The following is a 12198-nucleotide window of genomic DNA, read 5'->3' on the forward strand; positions in this document are numbered from 1 at the left end:
TTCTAATTTTATTAATATTTGATATAGTTTGAGAGAAAACGTTCTGAGATCAACATTCTCGGAACGTCCTTATAATGTAATTTCTACATGAATGTTCTAAGAAAAGTCTTTTGTAACCTTTAAATAACATTATAATCACAACAAAAAAAAACTGGATTTTAATGTTCTTAGAATATTAAATCTTAAAAAAATGTCATCCTATGGGTACTTAAAAAAACGGCAATAAATATTCAATCAAAGCATTTCACAGCTACTCACACTTGCCATGGATCTCTTGTCACTTGCTCTGCTTTAAAATAAGCAGCAGTAAAACACACAGAGAGGAAACTCTGTTTGTTTCCAGTGATTCAGTGAGAACAACTGACCTTAGTGTAAAGTCGACTTGCCAGACTGCGCTGTAACACCCTTTCCCTGTAGCTCACCGCTTTCAGCAGGAACATTAGGTCTCCTACTTTGTCCACGCTGAAGCCAAGAAAGCTAGATAAACAAGGAAACAGCCAAAAGCAAAACAGATTAACTCGGTCAAACAAAGAGATACTGTATAAAATCACTGTACTGTCAGAATCACATCTAGACAAATAAAAGCTGATTTTATTCAGCCTACAGTATGCCGGGCGACTGAAGATCTCGGCTTTGGTTAATATGTTATGAATAGCAGGCCGGAAAACAATTACACCTATCAAATTTTCCTCTTAGGCAAAATTGCTAAATTGGTGACCTAATTGTGAGAGTAAACACAAGCGATGGTAGACAGGTTTCTCAGGGCTGAACAGTGTGTGTGTGTGGCTTTTCTGGAATATGGAGTTTTAGAGGCTAGATAATAGAAGCTGATCTTACACAGCGAAGCCAACAGACAAATGCTATCTAATGAAGAGCATTAAGCCCGAAATGTCATGATTGAGCTCAGAACATCATTAAAGATGTGGACATATATCTATCCATTCATCCATTGTAGCAACTCATAATGTAATAACTGCACATAATGTAAAAACTGCACATAATGTAATAAGTATTACATTATTATTGTAATTGCATGTTTTAGACATTTTTTCAAAAATATATAATTATCTCACCTAAAATGTTTGATCATGCAGTTTTTACAATGGGGCAACTGCTGCACAATAGCTTACACTCAGCACAAGCCTGATTTGCTGAGCTGTATGTGAGGCGGCCTTATGTGTGCACGCTTTGAGTGTGCATGAGTGCACCGAGAGCGCACAAGTGCTGAATGGTTAAACACTAGCAAGACTTAAAAAGAAATGCAAATTCTAAACTTTAGTGATGATGCAAACTTCCCAAAGCGATTATCTGCCGATAGCGATCGGTAGCCGATTAATCGGAGCACCCCTACTATCTATCTATCTATCTATCCTCTTACCTGGTTCTAAGGCTGTCTGACACTGAGCTGGTCCAGTTTCTAATCAGTCCCATCACCAAGTTGTTCCCCATCAGTTTGGTGTACTGGGTCAGCAGCTCTCGTACCACCACCTGCAAAACAACACAACACTTAGGTGTACGTAGATGATACAACAGTCATCAGCTTGATCTTGAACATGATGAGTATGCATACAGGAACAAATTACAAAATGTGACAGCCTGGAGCTCCAACAATAGTCTCATCCTTAACACCAAGAAGACAAAGGAGATCCAAAAGAGATTTTAGGTCCTGTGCTTATGAATTGAATGACTGTGGAGAGAATCCCGTTTTAAATTCTTGGGGTTGAACATAACAGAGGATTTTTCTTGGACTACACACACCTCCACTGTCATCGGAAAAGCACATCAATGTGTTTATTTTCTAAGAAGATTAAAGAAACTAAGATTGCCTCAGAAACTTCTTTTGAACTTTTATTGATGTGCAATGAGTGCACTAACATATTGTATCACATCCTGGCATGGTAGTGGTACAAGAGAGGAGCTCTGAAAATAAGCACTCTGAAACAAGTTATGAAAATGGCACACAATATCATTGGTATACAGTTACCATCAGTTGAGGATATTTATTTGTCCAGATATCGGAGCAGAGCCTCCAAAATTCCACTCACCCTGCACACTGCCTCTTTTAATATCCTCCCCTCTGGTAGAAGATACAGAATTATTTACTCTTATACTACATGACTGAAAAATAGCTTTTTTGCTAGAGCTGTACAACTATTGAACACTTCCTTATTCAGGGTATCTGCAGCATTTTGAAAATCAAATGTAAGGCTTTTTGAGCAGGGTAGGGCACTGTCTATGGTAACATATTAAACCATAAAATGACTGTTAAAAACATAATTTACAGTTCTGATACAGGTTTTCACAAAAACAAGGTTTTATAAAATGATAAACTTCACATTTCAGCCTTTAAACCATTTTTTTTTTAAGAAAAGGAATGAGTCAAAAGTATCAATTATTATATTAGTTTAAAACATAAATTAATATAATAAATCTTACAGTCTTAATTGTTATGATTTTAGAAGACACATTAGCTTCTTATCAATCCACTGTTTCACATTTACCACTGCATGTTTCCTGCTTAAACATATGTGTTGATTTTCACATTGATCTGAACAAAAAATGCAGACGGGCTGACTGAAAATGCAAATTTATTCTCTTCCAGTAGTTGTCGCTTTTGGAGCAGCAGAAATATAGCGGTTTCCCCGGTAACGGCTGTATGCAAAGCAGCACTGCGCTCATACTTTATCAGGCATTACAAGTATGATGAAATGAAAATGCCATCGATACTTTTCTGAAGACAGTCTGAAGACCCTTTAGAGATACATTTATATAAAAACAACCTGGCAGCGCTCATATGTGACCCTGGAGCGCAAAACCAAGTGGTCTTAAGTCACTGGGGTATATTTGTAGCAATAGCCAAAAATACATTGTGTATGGGTCAAAATTATTTTTTTGTTTTATGCCAAAAATGATTAGGACATTAAGTAAAGATCATGTTCCATAAAGATATTTTGTAAATTTCCTACTGTAAATATATCAAAACTTAATTTTTGATTAGTAATATGCATTGCTAAAAACTTCATTTGGACAACTTTAAAGGCGATTTTTTTTGCACCCTCAGATTCCAGATTTTCAAATAGTTGTATCTCGGCCAAATATTGTTGTATATTATCAACAAGGATCACATGAAAACGTAGCCTTTTGAAGTTTAATCATCGATAATTATAATCAAGACTTTTGTTGTACCATTTAAGGAATTTTATTTTATTTTATTAACTGAAATTTAATGTATATCTAAATTTAAGAATTTTTAAGGACCCGCGGAAACCCTGTGATTGGTTACCATCTATAAATTATATTTGTAATTGCACAGCACACTTTAAACGGTCTGTTGCTTTTTTTAAGTATCTTTTTAAACTTGTAATCTATATTGACATTTTTATATTTATTGTTTTATGTGAATGTTTGAGCAAAACATTTTTTTGTTTTGCACAGCAGTACAATGACAATAAAGTCTCTTTGTCTTTACTTTACAGAGAGTAAATGACTCATTGTGTCATAATCATTGTGTATGTTTCTGCCCTACATATGCCAAAATCGAACCTCTTCTACTCCTGCCTTCACATCTGCACTATGTACAACTGCATACTGTAAAACAATCTTCTCAATGTAACTGAATTGGACACACTCTTTCAGGGCACAGCCAAAACTTAACAGTGTGCTGGTCATGTGTATGAAATTTGGAGCTAAATGCTAATTTCCCTCATGACAGGTGACGCTAAAATCTCTTAATAACTTCATTAGACTGATGTCCTACAAAAAAGTCCCCAAAACCAATCTGAGAGCGGGAATGAGAAAGAGAAATAAAGTGGCTGGCAGAGCCTCTCACGGTTCTTGTGACTTTGGTTTAATGTTTGGTCCCACAATCCCAGCACCCTCTATTTTCACATGCCCCAATATGACCTTCGGCATTGGTTAATCATTAGCCTAAAGCACTTAATCAAATAACAGCCCTCACAAATATAGCCAAAAACTTGTTGAAGTATGCTTTGAAACAGCAAAACTGCAGCTTTACGATATATTAAAGTAATAGTCAAAGGGAGAAGGCTACATTTTAAAGAGAATTTAGTTATATGTTCTCTGATTCAAACAGGTAATATCATGAGATGTTTGTTTGATGTACAATGAAAAACTACTGTAGTGTTCAGAACTCCAGACACGCAGGCCAGAAGTTCACCCAAAATCTAAATCTGTTGAAAATATACTCACCCGCAGGTCATCCAAGATGTAGATGAGTTTGTTTCTTCATCAGAACAGATTTGGAGAAATGTAGCATTGCATCACTTGCTCACCAGTGGATCCTCTGCAGTGAATGGGTGCCGTCAGAATGAGAGTCCAAACAGCTGATAAAAACATCACAATAATCCACACCACTCCAGTCATCAGTTAATGTCTTGTGAAGTGAAAAGCTATGTGTTTATAAGAAACAAATCTATCATTAAGACATTTTAACATCAAACCTTTGCTTCCAGCTACAATATGAGTCCTCTATGCATAATATTGCGCTCTCCAGTAAAAAAGTCGTCTTGTCTAAATCAGGAGAGAAATCTGCACAGATCAAGCACCATTTACAAATGAAAACAGCAGCTCTAAACAAATATGCGTGTGATTTTTATGTGAGAGACAACAGGTGATGGACTTTTTCACTGGAGGAAGCTATTATTGATTATGGACTTGTATTTTGGACAGAACCGACGGCTCAAGTTAAAACACCTTAACGATGGATTTGTTTCTTACAAATGCGCAGCTTTTCTCTTTACAAGACATTAACTGATGGACTGGAGTGCTGTGGATTACTTGTGGATTATTGTGATGTTTTTATCAGCTGTTTGGACGCATTCTGACGGCACCCATTCACTGCAGAGGATCCATTGCTGAGCAAGTGATGTAATGCTACATTTCTCCAAATCTGATGAAGAAACAAACTAATCTACATCTTCGATGGCCTGAGGGTGAGTACATTTTCAGCAAATTTTCATTTTTGGATGATGCCCACATTTACACATGACTGATGCCTACTGGATGATCAGAAACTTGGCAACGCATAGTAGGTACTATTATTCCTAAACAACAGCTGTTCCTGGCTGTGCGCAACACTTGCTTTTTTATTTTTGGAAAAGACGTTGGAAAGGAGAGGTTCAAATCAACAGTCATCCATTTACTCACCCTAATGTTGTTCCAAACCTTGTGGAACACAACAAAGTGATTTTCAGCAGAATGTCATGAGACATGTGAAAACAAATAACCTTTAACTTTACTGACATCAAATTTAGTGTGTACAAACATAACTGAGATTTGAGTGCAGAAGGGAACATTCTGTAAATCCTGAACGACTTCAGTTTTGCTCAATAGCACATGAGTCATATAAACTCGTTTTATGGAACTTTTTTTTGCCCTTTTTTGTAGCACGTGAGGGTGATTCATGATGATGAATTTTCAGAAGGAAAGAAATTGTGAAAGAAATGCTTTTATTCATCACAGGAATAAATTACATTTTAAAATATATTCAAAGAGAAAAGTGATTTTAAATTGCAATAATATTTCACTTTTTTACTGTATTTTTGATCAAATAAATGCAGCCTTGGTAAGCATAAGAGATCTTTCAAAAACATTAAAAAAAAAAATCTTAATCGACCCCAAACTTTTGAACAGTAGTGTATGTGCACACAAATATAAACTACAGTAATGCAAAAACTCAATTACTAAGCTCAAGTTTTAGAAAAAAGCTAAAAATATTAATCTGCATTTCTTGAAGAGTTTAAATTCTGATCGCACCATTAAATGTAACAATACAGAATTTAGACAGATATTTTGTAACTGTAATATTTCAAAATTCCCTCCAGTATTCCAAACTAGAGGGACAAATGTACATGTTTAAGAAATGGTAATTAAAACTAAAATTCTCAACTGCAATTGTGAATATTGTCCTTCTCAATGTTTAGACTCTCTAGTGTTAAAATTACAACACCATCGGTCTGTTTCCAAGGATTCAATTGTATGACTTTATTTTGGTACTGAAGGCCATAATCTAATTTCAGCAGAAAATACATGTCTTTAGGCTTCGGCAAGCTGTGAATGCAGACGTTGTGTTTGAGTCTCTATGCATGTTATGTGTGCATGTGTGTCGTCTTACATGCCGAATCGATGTGGTGCAAATCAGTACCAGCACAAAATGAATCACAAAGCTGACCTAATTACCTCAGCAGTCATCTAATAACCAGTCCCGATGCTAGAGACACATTATTGCTGATTAAATTGTGTGCAATTGCATCAAAATGATCCCCTTTATTCTAATGCCTTCATAATCCACTTAATTCAATTTAGTTTGTGAGACACCGTTTATATTTTTAAAAGAATTGCCGCTTGTCTAGTTTCCCCTCCAAGCAGTAATCGTGTAGATATCTCTGTGTTTTCTGTTTACACTGTCTTGTTTGTCTGAACGTGGGTATTTGAATGTGATATTGGACTATATTAAGGGAATAGCTCTAAAATAAGTAGGAAAACAAATAACAACCTTAAGGAAAAGGAGGGTAATAAACATGACCCTTGTGACCAAGCATTTTTCCCCTCAATACTTGCTGGCCAGTTTTTTGAGTGCATTTGTTGTGTGGTGTCATCTAGCTAAAGCAGTATTTATGAATACCTGAAGCATGACCATGTTGTCGCCCTCAAATGTGACAAAGACGTCGGAGTCACACTTCAGAGACGGAATACGGTTTTCCATCATAAAGCCCTGGAAGGAAAATCAACCACAGTTTCTATTTAAACATGAAATAAAGCAAATCAAAATACACATTTGACATACATACTGTATGTGGACATCACTGAAAGGAATACTTTACCTAAAAATGAAGATTTGCTGAAAATGTAGCATGTAGATGAGTTTGTTTCTTCATCAGATTTGGATAAATGTAGCATTGCATCACTTGCTCACCATTGGATCCTCTGCAGTAAATGGGTGCCGTCAGAATGAGCTGATAAAAACATCACAATAATCCACAAGTAATCCACACCACTCCAGTCTCTTCCCATGAAGAAACAAACTCATCTACATCTTGGATGGCCTGAGGATGTGTACACTTTCAGCAAATTCTCATGTTTGGGTCAACTATTCCTTTAAAAAAAATCATCTGCTTAAAATTTGATATAATCATTGGAACAACGTTTACAGTGTTAAACACTTTATCTGACCACTTTCAATGTACTGACTCAAACTCACACAGTTAGCATAAAATTGAATAGAAATTACATGTTTTGTTGTGACCAATTAATTTTTCCAATATTTGCCCACTTAAATAGATTTTCAGAGTTTGTTTAGAACTATTTACGTTGGTGAAGTAGAGCAAAAACTGACAATACACTGTCTAAAATGTAATTAATTTAATATCTATTAAACTGTTAATGGAAATTCAATATCAGTCGTGATAATATTTGGGAAAAACGGCACTCTTGCTCATGTGATATTGCTTGACTATATCATACGTTAAACAAGTGCTCATGCAGAGGCCTTCTTTCGCACATATATTGAATTTTGGTGGTATTTTCGCCCCTGTTAAATAAGTGGATGGGAATAAACATGCCACAAAATGCTGAAGAAAATGTGAGAGGTGCAAAACTCGCCGCAATGATGCTAGAATGATTGCCAGAAAGTTGATATATGAAAACAAAAAAAATAAATACAAATATAAATGTATACATAATACAAATAATAATAATAAACGAATGTAAATCGTCACAAATAAACGGCTGCAACACTTGAGTTATCGTAATAATGATACTTGTTTGTGTGATAATAAATGAGAGCCTTATTTATTTAAACGATATCTTAACACAAGCTATTTTCTTACCATGTGTTTTGTTTGCGTGAGATCAAAAATATTTAATGTCAGACGTGTGAAAACAAAAATGTACATCAGCCCTGTGGTTTCACGCATTTTAAACATATACATGCTGTTCACACCTCAAGCACTATGAGCCAATAAAAAGCACAGGCTATTAAGATTACACCACTGATATTTACATTTATTATTCAAGCAAACAATCATTTATATGAAAACTGTGTTTTAAATAAATGAGAACTGGTCATCATTTCTTTTTCATTTTTGTCACTTTTTGTCTTGACTAGATCATTTTAAATGGTCCTGTAATGGTCCTAGATATTCCATGTAGGTTTAAAATTAATAAGAAAAAAAAATCATGTATAAGAAGAAGAAGAAAAAGAAGCAGCAGCAAAATCCCAGTTAAAATTGTATTAGATTATAGTATGTAAAACATGTCAGTGCCAACACTGTCCACAAAAACACCAATGCAAGTTATTCTTTGACAGTTCAGGAGGTTTGTATTTGACACCGTGACGTCTCTGCACAACAGGACATGAGTATCAGCGTATATGTGTGTGTTTAGGTGCAAAGACACGCGCGCACTCACCATGCCGCCAGTACACTCACGGCAGTCTTGCAGACACGTCACGTTCTCCCACGTGCTGTAGGCTTTGAGTCCTGCGACGAGAGCTTGCAGAGCACGATTGCTTTGAAGGTCCTGACCCTGACACAAAGCATCGTCCATCAAACCTGCAGCGTATCTGAGAGCAAACACAGGAACATACGGACAATGCACATACAATACAAACACAACAAACCCTAACCTAATAAAGGATTATTACTTTGTATAAATATATATATGACCTTGGTGTTGCTAGCAACATGCTGTTGTGTTTGAGCTACAGGGATGTTGCCCAAATAAATCTAAATAAAAAAATACAATAAAAAATACAATATTAAAGGGGTCATATGATGCTGCTAAAAAGAACATTATTTTGTGTATTTGGTGTAATGAAATGTGTTTATGCGGTTTAAGGTTAAAAAAACACATTATTTTCCACACACTGTACATTATTGTTTCTCCTCTATGCCCCGCCTTTCTGAAACGCGTCGATTTTTACAAAGCTCATCGGTCTGAAAAAGTGAGGTGTGCTCTGATTGGCCAGCTATCCAGTGCGTTGTGATTGGCCGAATACCTCAAGCGTGAGACGGAAATGTTACGCCCCTCACCATACTGTGATGCCTGCGGCAACCACATGTGATGACCCCAGGCTGGACTCCGCTTCGTCCACGGTGAAAGCCGATCCAGCGATCCACAGCGCGAAGCTGATGCATTTCCTCAGCGACCAGCACGGGTCAGCTCCAGGTATGACGAAGCGATATCGTCCTCTTTTGGAAGGCCAAACAAAGTAGCTTCGCTTTCACAACAAAACACAGCGCCTTCACGACATGGTGGCGGCGGCAACAATACTACAGCGAGAATAAAAGTTACGCCTTCTTTCTTTGCGTGAAGATGTGGGAAGAGTTGCATAACGCCGCCCAAATAGTGACGTAGACATGTGGGGGCGTGTTAGAACGAGGCGTTTTAGGTAGGCGTGGCTGACTCTTAACTTTTATAAAGAATATCTCTTTGGATTTGAGACTTTAGTCTTTGCAACTTTACAGATCTTCTTTATGCACCAAGAGCTTGTATCACTCCAAAGAGACAGGAAAAACTGAAATTGCATCATATGACCCCTTTAAATATTAAAAATGTAATTGTACAAAAGGGAATCAGACTTTCACTGTACAAATCTTTGACCATCAAACTTTCGTTCTCTTTGACTTTCCAATAAAGCGCAGATGTGTCAGATAAATAATGAGGAAATCGTCAGTGGTTTCTCAGAAGGAGGCATCTGAGCTCCTCTTTTCCTTTGATTCTTCTCCTGTGGTATTTCTCAGAATGTGCCACTGACCTGAATTACACAAACACAGAGACCTCCAGTGGAGGCCAATAAAAATGCTCTTTGTGCTGCTACTTTGTGTCTTTAAAGGACACATATGACACTTTCTTCTTATTTTTTTATCTAGTTTGATGTTCTATGTGGACAAAACCGAGTTCACTCAGACCATTTATAAAAAATAAGCAAAAATGGTTGCTCACCCAAAGCTATTGTGTGGCTTAAAAAGATTTTGTATGTGCTATTTTAAAATGTTTATTTCACAACTAAAATGTATTTTTGCAAATTAAAAATACAATGGATCCTTTTCACATTTCTGAGGTTCTCAGAAGAGGAAGTCGTCATAGTCAGTAAACTGCTACAGTAGTGAACGGGAGATGACAGCAGATATCATTTTTGTATTCTCATTTGCTCCAAAAGCAAAAGAAAAAAAGTCCATGATAGCATTTCCATGACTTTCCAAAAATAGGGAAAATCTAGAGGGAATGATTACAGAAATCAGAAGTCAAGAGATGTCAAATTCTCACTCCCTCAGCCGTTGTATTAGAAACACTTGCGCAACAGCATTCCTAATCAATTAAAATCCTATTATTATTTTTTAATTTATTAATTTATTTATTTTGTAATTTACTGCCACGGTAATACAAAACAAAATATGTCATTATAAATGCATAATACATTAAAAAAAATATATATATATGAAAAACTTTACTACATTTGCAATGCTGATAATTATAGAATTGCTTGATCACAGTCTGTGAAAAGGGTTAACTAAAATGTATTTTTGCAACATAGAATAACATTTGATTCAATTAAAAGTATCTATTAATTTTATGATTTATTTTATTTTTATTTTGCAGCATTCCTGTATCTCAAACAGTACGGCATGACGCTAACAACACCAAGGTCAAAGGTTCGATTCCCAGGAAATGCATGAACTGGATACTCTGAGATATTATGTTTAAATATGCAAATGAAGCATACTCTAATTAAATATGCACTAATTTGCATAACATTCCAGAATAGAATACTGGATAAATCCAGATTCAAAATGGTTGTTTTATTCTGTTGACATATTAGAGTCAAAGGTTTTTACATTGGGGATTTTGGATATCTAATTTTATTGATCCATAAATCAGAAAATATTATCAACATCCAGAGTAATATATATATACATATATATATATATATAACCATGATTTTAGGAAAAAAATGTTGTATAAACTCAGAAGAATGATATATGAACAAACCCCTCTGTTAAACCCTTCAGAATATATGGGAAATAAAACTGTACGTTTTTATGTATGTAAGTACTGCTGAAGTTGAGACTTGAGAAACCGGCCATTAAAGCGTTAGTTCACCCACAAATGAAAATTCTGTCATTAATTACTCACCCTCATTAAGATAATGAGGGTGAACACAAGAACACAGATTAAGATATTTTTGATGAAATCCGAGAGCTTTCTGACCCTGCATAGACAGCAATGGAACTGACACATTCAAGGCCCAGAAAGGTAGTAAGGACATCATTAAAATGGTCCATGTGACATCAGTGGTTCAACCCTAATTGACCTATCGTAAGCCCCGCCCCCCTTAGTTACTGTTGCTCCCTCAGACAAACAAACGGAGTTGCTCACTCTCTTACAGTGTGAAAACCTTGTCCCACTATGTTTTTGCACAATTTTGGACACAGAAGGGCCACCATTCAAGTGGGAATTAAATGTTCCATGGAGGGATAAAATATTTTAAAATAAATACGGTGGGTAACTCGAAGCGAGGGTTTACAGATCACAATACAAACAGGAGAAGTCTCATCTTACGGCCGTCACGATCGCAGATGACAACATCCCAGATCAACACTGTTCATGTATCGCAGGGTACGATTAAATTAATGTACATTTAACCAGTTTAATATGGAGAGACAGTGAAATGTAGACCGTTTATGTGTTTTTGACCTACACTGTACATGATGGATTCAATTAAAAGTATCTATTAATTTTATGATTTATTTTATTTTTATTTTGCAGCATTCCTGTATCTCAAACAGTACGGCATGACGCTAACAACACCAAGGTCAAAGGTTCGATTCCCAGGAAATGCATGAACTGGATACCTTGAATGCATTGTAAGTCGCTTTGGATAAAAGCATCTGTCAAATGCATGAATGTAAACTTTATCTTGTTTTGTTATTCAGTTTTTTTTTTCTTTTTAAAATTAAATTAAATACCTTGTGTCTTTTCTCATAAGCAATTTGCTTTGAACAAAATCATCTGCTAAATTAAGGCAAGACATCCCAGGATTACTAATAGTTATCGCCATACTTCTAATTAATAACTAACTCAAACACAACTAACTAACTAACTAACTAACTAATAACTAAAAAAACTCACCATATGTCCTCAGTTGATTGATTACATTAAGAATTATATCTATATATA

At 35.7% G+C, this 12198-nt stretch overlaps 1 protein-coding gene across 1 annotated transcript in view; it reads right to left on the reverse strand.

The window, feature by feature from the left end:
- Positions 1-12198, reverse strand: part of LOC107733326 (acyl-CoA oxidase like) — a 52359-nt gene that overhangs the window by 25858 nt on the left and 14303 nt on the right. Inside the window, 4 exon segments of the mRNA XM_016544899.1 lie at positions 316-477; positions 1379-1488; positions 6644-6733; positions 8428-8581. Of these exon segments, the coding sequence (XP_016400385.1) occupies positions 316-477; positions 1379-1488; positions 6644-6733; positions 8428-8581 (516 nt within the window).

Source organism: Sinocyclocheilus rhinocerous, unplaced genomic scaffold (genome assembly GCF_001515625.1).
Source record: "Sinocyclocheilus rhinocerous isolate Xijiao unplaced genomic scaffold, SAMN03320098_v1.1 scaffold790, whole genome shotgun sequence".
NCBI lineage: Eukaryota > Metazoa > Chordata > Actinopteri > Cypriniformes > Cyprinidae > Sinocyclocheilus > Sinocyclocheilus rhinocerous.